Source organism: Vulpes vulpes, chromosome 3, assembly GCF_048418805.1.
Source record: "Vulpes vulpes isolate BD-2025 chromosome 3, VulVul3, whole genome shotgun sequence".
NCBI lineage: Eukaryota > Metazoa > Chordata > Mammalia > Carnivora > Canidae > Vulpes > Vulpes vulpes.
Genome location: NC_132782.1, coordinates 83,372,768 through 83,385,043, shown reverse-complemented (window position 1 = coordinate 83,385,043; position 12,276 = coordinate 83,372,768). Strand labels below are relative to the sequence as shown.

General features: G+C 51.1%; 2 protein-coding genes across 2 annotated transcripts; one reads left to right on the top strand and one right to left on the bottom strand.

The window, feature by feature from the left end:
• Positions 1-2,560: 2,560 nt before the first annotated feature.
• On the bottom strand, positions 2,561-4,821 carry LOC112935727 (ribosome biogenesis protein NSA2 homolog). Its single transcript, XM_072751279.1, has 4 exons — positions 4,710-4,821; positions 4,207-4,335; positions 3,754-3,942; positions 2,561-3,278 (listed from the first exon to the last, which is right to left on the bottom strand). The coding sequence occupies exons 1-4, from the start codon at positions 4,819-4,821 to the stop codon at positions 2,728-2,730; spliced, it is 981 nt and encodes a 326-aa protein (XP_072607380.1). The 3' UTR covers positions 2,561-2,727.
• Positions 4,820-11,593, top strand: MUC3A (mucin 3A, cell surface associated). Its single transcript, XM_072751278.1, is given in 14 exon segments — positions 4,820-5,492; positions 5,495-5,875; positions 5,961-6,095; positions 6,098-6,148; positions 7,137-7,252; positions 7,366-7,424; positions 8,044-8,192; positions 8,604-8,666; positions 9,240-9,402; positions 9,601-9,626; positions 9,629-9,779; positions 9,865-9,956; positions 10,246-10,298; positions 10,475-11,593. Coding segments are annotated over 14 exon segments (2,409 nt in total). The 3' UTR covers positions 10,772-11,593.
• The last annotated feature ends 683 nt before the right edge of the window (positions 11,594-12,276 follow it).

The window sequence follows — 12,276 nt, the reverse complement described above, 5'->3', positions numbered from 1 at the left end:
GACTGAGGAGGGATTCCTCAGAGCTTTGGGTGCAGGAAGCATTAAGGATAAAGGAAGCTGGTTTGAGCCGGTGCTGCTTTCAACCCAGGACCAAGCAGGTTGCGGGGATTGGTGCTTGCATTGGGAGGGTGGGCATAACCTCTTTCCAGAGGAGTGTTCTTCCCTTTGATTTGGTTTTCTGAGCCCCCATTTCTCTTCTGTCCTTCCCCCCACCAACTCCAGTGCTCCTTCTACTCTGGATTCTTCCTTCACTTCCAGTGGTGCTCTCTCCATGACAGCTCCACCTCTTCCTGGGGTTCTCTCCTCTCTGGAACTTTTCCGCCTTTGGTCCCCTTCTCCAGCTCTGCCTCTATCTCTCCCTGCCCCCACCTAGCCCATGTTTCTGGGCACAACTGTCATTGGCAAGGCTGGGCTGGGGAGATCCTGAATGCTCCCAAAGGGTGGGAGTGTACCACCCGGTGTGGGGCCCAGGGCTTTTTCTTTTCTATCCCTTAGAGAGCCCACAATTCCTCTGTATTTCCCTTCCCTCTGTTTCCTGGTGTCTGTTCCTGACCCCCAGTCCTATACCTTCCCAACCTAGAGGCCCATGGACCACCCTTTTGCTTATCTCTAGGGCTATCTCCTGGCTCTAAGTGTTCCAACTCAGGAATCTTCATAATCCCTCCTCATACCTCCTTCACACACTAGTTAGGCCTGAGAAGTGAAATTTCAGCTCTCAGAATGAAGATGTCCTGGGTCCAAATTTAGGAGGAGGCTAATGCTGAGTGGGCAGGAGGTCTGGGTCCTTTTTGCTTGCCAATGCTGTGGCTTCAGAAATCTCCCACCACTCATCCCCAGCAGTATGAGATCTCTGACCCTCACTCTTACCCCCTGTAAAATGGGGTTGATGATATCTATAGAGTGAGAGGTTCATGTTTGTAAACTAATTAATCCAGTGGCCAGAACAGAGTGGCTGAAAATATGTCTGTTTTTATTAACAGTCAATGCTAAACATTAAGGTCTTTGGAACTCATGCCTACCTTCTGAGTTAATACTTTCTGGAAGTCTCTTTCTCTGTCCTGTTCCTCATCCTGTCAGTGTGGTCCTCTTTTCCTGTCCCTCAATCTCAATAGAATCTGAGCCTGAATCTATGGTTTTCCCTTTGCTGTTCTCTATGCAAAGTTCCCTCTGACCCAATGGCTCTAGTGTCCATGATGTATCCCTACCCCCAGCCCAGGCTTGGCTGGGTTCTCCTCGGAGGAGAGTCAGCCCAAGAACAGTGTGTCATAGGGAGAAGGAGAGAGGAAAGCCAAAGGGTGGGGACTTTGGGCAGCAGGTGAGGGAAGAGGAAGGAACAGAGTAAGGAAAACATGTATGTATGGAGAAAGGGGAGGGGAAGGAGGACCCACAGCTGAACCTGCATGCTCAGCGTAGCTCAGAAGAGGAGGGCAAGGGACTGAGGGTACCCCCTTCAGAACCTGAAAGGCTCTAGCTCCAAACTGCTATGATGGAGGGATAAGCAATGAAATGTCCTATCTTCTGTGATACTATCTGGAAAATGGGGTAGTGAATAATCTATGTGGTGTTTATGGTGACAAAGTGATCTGCAAATGAATCCTTCTGTTCTATACAGGCACTTTCCCCATGACCGCATCCACCTCTACTGAGATTTTTCCCAGAGCAGAAGCAGCTCACATTGTTCTCAGCAACTCCACACACTCCAAAGACACAGCAAGGTGGCCTCTCAGCATCCCTAACAGGACCCCTCCAGCTCCCGACAGTAGGGAACACACATTTACAACTCCTCCCACCTCCCCCCACTTTAAACCTATCTCTGAGGCATCACTGAAAACTGCAATCAAGTCCAACACCTCAACAACCCCAATGTCCAAGTTTGTCATCAAGGTGGAAACCACTCCACCCACCCTCATTGTCCACATGAGCACCACGAAGTGCATCAATCCCATGAGCCTTATAATTACCACTACCTACCCCAGCACCTGCATGACCCTGACTACCACTGAGAAAGTTACCTCAGCCGTGACCTCTCCTCCCACTACCACAACCACTCTGGGTAAAACTCCCACAACCATGGCCTTACTCTTTTCCTCTGTCCCAACCATACACACAACCTCCCATACTCTGATACCCTCTACAACTGATACCACAGAAAGGGCTGGCCTGACTATGGCAAGCATTCATACAACCAGGTCTCTTACCCCAATAATCACGTCTACATCTATTACCCCTTCTCTAACTGCCATGAACATCTCAGCAACAGTAACTGATAACAACTCTTCACCTACCACCAGTAGCACCTTGATTACTGCCACAATTTCATTTCCTAACACCACCACTACATTCAAAACAGCAGCTGCCACCATTCATGATCCCACATCAACAAATCTATTAACAACACTTACAACACAAAGTATATCTACTTCTACTGAAGCAACCACTACACTGATTACACCAACAACAATTACTTTGAAAACAATGAGTTCCATGAAAATAAAATGTACTCTGAGGAGAGACAGCCCTAGACAGCCCTAGAAAAACTCTCTTTTTTTTTAAAGACCACTTATTTTAATAAATGTCTATTTCAACTTTTTTACAGTAGAATAAATGTCTTGATGACTGTAGATATGTAAGGCTGTTTGGTAGCATCCAGAACCACAACAATGATGGTCTTCCTGACAGGTGTGTAGTCTTCAGTAATTATAAGGGATTACTTGTCTGAAACTGCTGTTAAACCAGCAGGACTGCATTTATGCATCCATCATTTTCAGGATTGTTGGTAACCTGGGCATATTTTCCCCAAATAACTTTGCCTCCTTGTGTCACAAGGCCCAACTCACTCACGTTCACTTCAATGACAGTACCTTTAGTAATAACACCCAAAGTTGTATATAGTGGGGATAAGGGATTCTTTTTTACACCGAGTATTGGCAGGCAAAAGGTGGCTTTCAATTCAGGATGTGTTACATGGGCCTTTTTGAAACGTAAGCCCATTGGCCTAATGAATCTTTCGTATTTAGGTGGTTTTCTAGTAAAGCCATCTCCAACAAAGCAGACTTTAGTGACCATCCTCTTCCATGCTTTCTTTTTTCTCTTTCCTGTTCGAATGACTTTTAACACTTCTGTTTCTCCCTGAGCATGAACTTTGGGTAAAGGAACTTCCCACTTTCCCGCTTTCTCTTTTCGCTTTTGTTTAATCATATTGGAAAGTACTTTAGCTCGGGACTGCCCCTCCCTGTCCAGTAGATATGCAGGTACTGCTCCCTTGGACTTCTCCAATCACATCATCAATCAGTTCAACAAATACAATGGCTTCCACTGCATCTACCACCTCTGAAACCACCGTGGAACCCACTAACACCAATATTAACATGACATTCACAACCACAGAACCACACTCCTCCACTGCAGCAGCTCCACACACAGGCAAGATGACCATCACATCTTCTCATGCCATACCTACCTGGAAAGCTACACTTATTCCTACAAAAGACGCTTCCACAGTGTCTCTCATGACAAAAATTACTTCTCCCACAATGACATCATTAATTACACTCAGGAATACAGTCAATTCTACAACATCAGTCTCTTCTATTCCAGTGACCATGAATACCTTGACATCAGCCACTAGTATGCATCTGTCTTCTCTACCTGCTCCATCCACAAAATCAGTCTCCAATTGGACCACAAACACTACCCACTTGTCCACCTTGATTACTATACTCCCTACAGCCCACGTTACGTCCACCCCTATACCTTCCACTAGTACTGGGCCCACGGCCACAACTGCAATCACCACTCCTACCAGCATTTCAACCATTGCCACCTTGAACACAGCCTCTTTGCCCACTTTCTCCACTCCAGAAACCACTACCACAATTGTAACAACACCCACCCCTACAACACCACACAGCACCCCGGGTGTTACTTCTTCAAACATGTACCCTACAGGATGCACAACCACATCAGCAATAACCTCAACTCCCTCTACCACTGGTACCCCGAGGATAACCACCACCATAAACTCATCCTCTGTTAGTAGAGGCATGCCTACCTCAAGACTGACAACCATTATCCCTACATCCAGTGGTACCACTGGTTCACTGACTACCATCACTGACCTCACCTCCACACTCACTGCTTCCAGCATTTTGGCAACCCCCACATATATCATCCCATCTATCCCCACTGTACAAAATACAGGCATACCATCCAGTGTCATCACAACCTCTACCACAGTGCCTACTATGGCATCCATGCTCACAAGTACCCACAGCACCTCATCTCCCATCCTTGCCACACACATTCCAGGTACTTCTGCAGGCTCCTCTTCCACATCTACAAGCAGTACCAGAATCACACAGACAGAGAATACCACTTCATCTGCAACAAGCACAAATACATGGCACACAAACACTGACACACACACAACATCTCCAACTGGACTATCCTCCTCTACTACATTTACTACATATACACGCAGGATGACTGTCACACCCTCTCATGCCACATCCACCTGGAAAACCACACTAACTCCTACTGGGGATGTTTGGATGCAGTCTCTCACCACAGAGATTACTTCTCCTCTTGCAACTACATCATCAATCACTCTCACGAATATAGTCTATTCTCGAACATTTACCCCTCGACTCCAGTGACAGTGACCACCAATACCTTGACATCACCCATGAGTATGCCTCTGTATTCTCCACCTGTTCCAATCACAGAATCAGTCTCCACTTTGACCACAAACACTAGCCCTTTGTCCACCTTGATCACTACACTCCCTGGTACCAATGCTGCATCCATTCCTATAGCCGCCATGGATACAACTGACATCACCACTCCCACCAACACTTCAATCTCTGCTACCTCTATCACAGCCGCTTCGCCCACTCCCTCTATCCCAGAAACAGCCACGAGTGTTGTTACTACACTGTTGGTAACAACACCCACCCCCACAGTACCACACAGTACTTGTGTTTCTCCAGCATTATCTTTCCCTAGTCTGAGTACATCTACAAATGCAATAATTACTTCTTTTGGTACTATTATCTCTTCTTCAATATCCACAGCAATAATGTCCTCTTCTCTTTCCTCCAGCAGTATAAATTCAGTGCTCACTACCACCACTAACTCTCTTTCTACATCCTCATTTCTCTCTAGTATGGAAAATACAGGGTCCTCTCTCACTGCTTTCATTACTCCTTTTTCATCTGAAACTACAAGAACATCTCCAAACACATCTTCTCTAAATATCTTTGCTACTGAAACAACTACCACCTGTTTTATTTCTTCCACTACCTCTTGTCCAGAATCTATATCAGTTACAATAGTGCCTGCCTTTCCCACTACTTCATGTATGGAAATGGGTCCAAGTAGTGAAGTTATTTCTATGCCCACCATCCCAATGTCAGTGTTTACCTCTACTACTGAGATGGCCACTTCTAGTTCCACTAGTATGACAACTGTGTTTCCTATGCATATGGACACTTCTATGTTCTGGAAACTCATCCTACCAACAGCATAACAGATGCTTTTAGTTATATCAGTACTGGGACTGCCCCCAGTTACACAGTTTTGACAAGCACTCAAAGACCTACGAGTGGATCCTGGAAGAGCACCAATTCTGTAACCATCCCACATATGCCTGGATTCACTAGCTTCCCATTGACCACAAAACTAAGTAGCAGATTTCCAACCACCATGGTGACTTCAATTAAGTTGACTCACTCCACCCTACCCACTACCAAGACTTCAGAAATACCGGTGGTCACCCCTCAGACTACCACCACCCTTACATCACCCAGGACAGCTTTGACTTCTACTCAGATGAGCACACAGTCTAGGTTGACCACCACCCCAGGTTAGACCTCCTGCTTCCCTGTTCCCTCTTTCCTCTCCTCTGCTAAATTTCTGTGTCATCAAGGGCAAACCCTTCTCTTTCTTCCTATGCTGCCCAGGTACCTGTAACAATGGTGGCACCTGGATGCAGGGCCTCTGCCACTGCCCCTTGGGGTTCTCTGGGGACCACTGTGAGCTCCAGGAGATCAGGTGCCAGAATGGGGGTAAATGGGATGGCCTCAAGTGCCACTGTCCTAGACCATCTATGGGTCCCGTTGTGAGTTTGCGGTGGAACAGGTGGATCTGGGTGAGTTGCCAGAGCCTTGCCTCTGCATTTTCTCCTGGGAGGTGCCACTGACTCTCCCTGGGCCCAGTCCTATGGTTCACTTGTTAGCACTCATGTCATTTTGCCTAATTCCTCCATCCCTGCCTTCTCTCCCATGCTTTCCTCTACCTTATGTCATGCTTCCTTTCCACCCTCACCTTTAGGAGGTGGTTGGGACCACACTCCTTCCTCTGGTCTCCTTCCCAGTCTGGCCTGCTAAGAGCTGTATTAGCTTCTAATTGCTGGTGTAACAAATTATCACAAAATTAGCAGCTGAAATAATGCAAATTTATTATCTTACAATTCTGTAGATAGGAGTTTGACATGGGTCTTGTTGGGCTAATATCAAGGTGTTGCCGGGCCTGTGTTCTTTCCTGGAGGCTTTAGAGGAGAATCCATTTCTTTGCTTTTTTTTTTTTTTTTAGGTTCTGAAGCCTCTCTTCTTTGTCTCAAGGCTCCCTCTTTCCATCTTCAAAGCCAGCAGCATTGCACTCTGGCCTTTCTTTTATAGTTATATCTTGTGACTGATTCTGACCTCTTCAGCCTCTCTTTTCCACTGCTAAGGACTCTGGTGATTATGTTGAGCTCACCCTGTAACCCACGTTAATTTCCCCATTTTAGTCAGCTGATTAGCAACTTTAATTCTTATCTGCAATCTTGCTTCCTCCTTGCCATGTAGCAAACATATCCAGAGGTTCAGGGGATGAAGACATTGGCATCTTTGGGAGCCATTATTCTGTCTGCCACTGGGACACACAGAGGAGAGACCACAGGCCTCCTTACCTCTAATCTTTCCCATATCTAGGCACAATTCATCCTAGAAATCCTACCTCCCATCCTCCTACTGTTTAATCAGTCCTCAGAGAACATGGACAGGGGCAATGGGAGGAACCTCTGGGTTGTGGTGGTGGTGGTGATGTCAGTCAGAAGTGGTTGGTGAAGTGACCAGAGAAGGGCACTCTGTGTGCAGACACTGTGGATGCTGAAGTGGGCATGGAGGTGTCTGTTGACCAGGAGTTCTCCCCGGACCTCAATGACAACACTTCCAAGGCCTACAAGGATTTCAGTGACACCTTCTGGGATCAGGTGACAGGGGAAGGGAGGGAACTCACGGGTCCTACCCTGAAGCTGAACTTGGGCCCCTGGGTGCACGCAGGTCACAAGGTTCAGGTGTGAGCCCAAGGGTCTTGGCATTTCAGATGCAGAAGATATATCAAAATGTGCAGGAGCTCAAGGATGTGGAGATCCTGTCACTGAGGTAGGAGACCCTTATGTGGCTGTGGAGGTAGTGTTGGGTGGGGCAGGGGGGGCACAAAAAAAAGCTGGAGAAGCCATTTTTTCCTTTTGGAATCATCAGATTTCAGAAAGAGGGAGGTGGAGGGAGGAGGTAGGGGAACCAGTCACTCCATGGGGGATTTTTTCCAGTCATTTTCTGTAGTCATTTCTCTGTTGGAGAGATGCCACCGTTCCTTTTTAAGCATGATTGGAAGGAGAGAGATTACATGGGACACGCAAGGAGGTGGCGCATGAGGGTTTGTGGGAAGCCTGGTGTCTGGACAGTAGCTAGTTTTTCTCTGGCTGGCACCTGGCCTACTGAGTGGGTCAGCATGAGCGAAGCAGAGAGCCCAGGAGGGCCTGGTTTGGTAATGGCCTGATGCAAGGCAGGAGCATGTCAATCATTCCTTGTTTTGCTTTCTGGGCTAAGTCAGGGATGCTGGTGGTTCCTGCAGAAAATGTCTGGAATCCCAACTTGTTGCTTCTGCCTTCCTCCCAATACCAGTGTATTTGTGGTTAGTCCTGGAGGAGCCCTCCTAAAGACTTACATGCCCCTGGCTTGAGCACTTTGTAAGACCCCCCAATCCTCTTGATCCCCTGAGGAGTGGTAGCATTGTGGTAGACTACGTGGTCCTGCTGGAGTTGCCTTGTAGCCTTCAGCTGGAGAACGAGTACGAGAAGGTGAAGACTGTCGTGAAGGAGGAGCTCCAGAACCTCAGCCATAATGAGGACAGCTCCCAGAATAACCAGAGTGAGCCAAAGCTGGAGGGAGGAGTGAGGGCCAGTGCTACCAGCTTCGATAGGAGCCTTTGGGTTCGGGTGCCAGCCCTGGGGTCCTTTCAGCAGATTGGGAGAGGAGGGAGTTTACAGCCAACTGGGTCAAGGATGGGGCTAAGGAGGGGCTTGCCAGAACCTGGGTGTGGGAAAGATCCCTTGACAGTTCTGCTCCAAGTTTTCAGGATGACTGAGGACCCTTGCTTATTAGGGGGAAATGAAGGAGACAAGAGGAGCCTTTCCTTGAAGCCACTCCACATCCCCCCTAGTGACAGAACCATCTCTGCCACCCCCAGGACTGCTTACCTGTCCCTGAGCCCTTAGCCTCCTCCCCCAGTTCCACCTATGCCTGTTTCCTCCTGCTCCGCCCCGCCCCCCCCCCCCCCAGCCTTGTGTTTTAAGCCTGATTCCATCAAGGTGAACAACACCAGGAAGGAGCTGACTCTGGAAGGTAAGGGTGGGCAAAGGGCTGAGTGGCCCAGGAGACCATGACCCTCCCACCAGGAACATTTGCCCATTGAAATTCCCTGGGGAGGGATCCCTGGGTGGCGCAGCGGTTCCGCGCGTGCCTTTGGCCCAGGGCGCGATCCTGGGGACCCGGGATCGAATCCCACATCGGGCTCCCGGTGCATGGAGCCTGCTTCTCCCTCTGCCTGTGTCTCTGCCTCTCTCTCTCTCTCTCTGTGTGACTATCATAAATAAATAATAAAAAATTAAAAAAAAAAAAAAAAGAAATTCCCTGGGGAGGAGGAGATCTCTCAGGGAGGCAAGTGATGTGGTCCCGGGCAGGGCTGCCCTTCCTGGCCCTTGTTCATAGCTTCCATCTGAGGACAAGCAGGCAAGGTAAGGGGAGGGGAGGGTCCTGGGGGTCTGCCCTTCCCTCATCTAATCCTAGGGTCTACTCCACAGAGACCCCAGTCTTGGAAATGTAGTTTTCCCCATCTATTTTCAGTCATTATAACCAGGCCCCTGAGTAGAGTGGGTGAGGTCCCTGTCCTTCTGCAATCCCCTGCTCACCCCCTAGCCATCTGTCGCCGCGCCACTGCGAAAGGCTATGAGGATTTCTACTTCCCTGTGGTGGAGAAGAACAGGCTCCGTTGCGTCACCAAATGCGCTTCGGGCGTGGACGGCACCATTGACTGTCACCAGGGCTGATGCCTTGTGGAGAGGAGCGGTCCCGCTTGCGGGTGAGCCCCGCCCATCACCCGCTGGGCCCACCAGGTGGCGGCTCCCCCGCGGCTCCCCCAGCCTCGGCCCCGCCCCCTCGGCCCACCGCGGAGCCCCGCCCCCCCCCGCCCCCGCCGGCGCCGGAGGGGCCCAGGTGTGCGAGGGGGACCCTGCGCGGAAGGTGGTGAGGGCCTGTGACCTGGGACCCTCTGTTCCAGCTGCTTCTCCACGGACACGCACTGGTTCTCGGGCCGCACTGCGAGGTGGCCGTCGCCTGGCGAGCGCTGGGGGGGGGGGGGGGGCTGGTGGGGGTCGCGGCTGTGCTGCTGCTGCTGCTCCTGGCGTCCCTGAGCGTCTTCGTTGCGCGCTCCCGGAGAGGCGGCCAGGGTGAAGGCGGGTGAGCGCGCTGGGGGTGGGGGTGAGGTCGGCAAAGGGGTCCCAGCTGGGCGGCCCTGCTCTGACGGTGCGTTGCCCCAACTCAGGTCCTGGGGGGACGACAGGAAATGGTTCGAGGTCTGGGATGAAGACACTGTGGGGACGTTTTCAAACTTGGACTCGGAGAACAACCGAACAGGTGAGTCCTGCCTCCTGGGCGGGGGGAACAGGGGCTTTTCTGGGCATCACTGGGGCCTGGGAAAAACCCAGCGTCCTCCCTTGTCCAGGGCAGAAGCGAACTTCGTGTACCTGGAGCAGGGAGTCTCCCCTTCCCTGGGAACCTCCTGAAGACGGCCCAGGTCCTGGACTGGCCATCCCTACAAGACAGGCACCGCGACACAGGAGCCCCCCTGCCAGGCCTTGCCTTCCCCACCTTTCTTGCCCCTTCTCTCCTCTCTTTCCTCCTGTTCCTTTTTCTCTCTCTCTAGTCAAGGATGAATACCTCCAGGCGGCCTTGAAGAATGTGGACACCAATGTGAGGGTGAGGGGGTAAAGGGGGGGATGGTAAGGAGCTCTCCCGGGTCCAGGTCCAGATGCCCTCTTTCCACCCACCGGGGCAGGGGGCTGGGCTAGGACCAGGAGGCAGTGACCTTCCAGCCAGCCTGAGCAGGGTGGTTCCCTGTCCTCACTACCTCTTTCATACATACTCTGTGGCAGGTGCACATCCAGAGACCTGAGGTGGCCTCGCCCTTGCCGTCAGTCCTGCACTTCATGAACCTCTACCCTGCCTCGGACAGTGAGAAGAAACTGAACCACATCTATTTCAAGGGATTGCCCAAGGACTCATGCAGCTCTGTCTCCTGGTTTCCTGGAGCAAAATCAGACTATCTCCCCGACCCTCATCCTTCTCCCCACTTGGGTGAAACTCACCTGGAGATCCAGTTCAAATCCAGACTCTTCTACTGTGGGACCTTGGTCAAGTCAGTAACTTCTCTGAACCTGCAAAATGAGTAGAGCATACTTGTCCTGATATCTCGTAGTTACTGTGAAAACCAGAGGTGTTGTAAGATCTCTATCCCAGTGCACCTCCTGTATCAGCCCTGTGCTTATAGGTGGTCTCTCTCAGATCCCCAGCCCCAGATCCTTCCAGGGACTCAGACCTCGGTCTCTGTTCTCTCCTGCGGTCTCTGTTCTCTCATGCGCATCCCTGTGCCTGTTCCCCACCTGCATCTATAACCATCCTCCTACCTGCTCCTTGCTCCCACCTTCAAATCTTCTCCCCCTGTGAACCCACTTCTTAAATCACTCCCCATCCCAGTGCCCAGCCCCAAGTCTGTTCCCATTTGTTTCCGCCCCCATTCTTATAATCTCAGCCCTAAATCTTTATCCCTTCCCCCATCCCAGGGCCCCAGTCTTAAATCCTCCCTCCTCCCTCCACATGCCATTCCCAGCTAGGTATGGATGTCCTCTGCCTCTCAAGTCCCCTAGCTGGTGCTTCCCAGGCCCTGGTCTGCCATTCTGAGGCCCCATTCCCCCTTCTTGCTCTGAAGGGCCTGGATCTCAGTTTTCTGGGGCCTCAACGGGAAGCAGAAGCAGGGCCCTGAGGTGGAGAAGCCCCCTCAGCCCTTTGTCCTCATTCCCCCTTCCCTCTGATCCCCTATGACCTCACCCTCCCCACCACTCCCCTTTCCTCTCTTGGCCTCACCCCCATGGCTGCAGTAACCTCAGAGGTCAGAAGTCCCCAGCCCTCTTCACAGGAACATGTCTTTTGGGGAAGAAAGTCTTGCAGCCTCCAGTTCTCCCATGTGAACACAATCTAGCATTATTGGAAAAGAAGTTGCTCTGTGTCTTTCTTATCTCATGGCACCTCCACTCAGAGAATGGGGACTTCCAGAGGATGTGTGGGAGGGTCGGGGAGCACCAGTTTCTCCCAGCAAGGAAGGGAGGGGTCTAGGTCCTCCTAGAGACTGGGGGGCCCATTTTGCTACAGAGTGGGTGGTAGCAGGGGGGCCTCCAGATCAGCCACAGGTGGGGGCCCGTTGGGTTTGTCATCTGTGTCCTTCTTCCCTTGACTTAGGGAGCTCAGGGTGGGTCAGGGGGGTGAGTGACATAGGCTAGGTCAGCTGCCATTTGTGCTGATGGGTAAAGCTGGGCCTCCCAAAGATCTTGAGCCTCTGTGAGCCTTGGTGGCAGATGCACTCACACCAGGCCTGCCATGCTTGGGCAGGGGACCCTCCTGTTCTCATTATTGTGAGTAGCTGGACTGGAGTTGGGGGTGGTTGAGGCTGACAGAATGAGAGGGCTTGGAAAAAAGCACCTGGGGCCTTTGCCCTGGATGGGGGAGGCACTGGCAGTGGCTGGGGGTGGGGGCCAGGACCATAAAGCCTCTGACATGAATGGGATTCTCAGGTGGGAAAAGGGGTAGTGGTCTCAGGCCTAGAGGAAGGCACTGGAAACTTTGAAGGGGTCAGATTGGGGTGGGTGAGGGAGAAGGAAGGCTGGAAGAAAGAGGAGCTTCT

What these genes read in the sequence shown, in the direction of transcription:
- LOC112935727 (XM_072751279.1), bottom strand. Translation starts at nt 4,821, where the DNA reads ATGGCGGCTATAGGAATGGATGCAGCATTGGTACCAGGGAGTGTAGTG. An exon ending in TGATTCTGTGATTGGAACAG is followed by an intron (nt 4,336 to 4,709) that starts GTGGAGAATACA and finishes TACTGCTTGTAG; the next exon opens with ATGTGGAAGAGGAGCCTGCA. An exon ending in GGTTGTGATGACACTGGATG is followed by an intron (nt 3,943 to 4,206) that starts GTATGCCTGTAT and finishes TGCATCCTGTAG; the next exon opens with GGTACATGTTTGAAGAAGTA.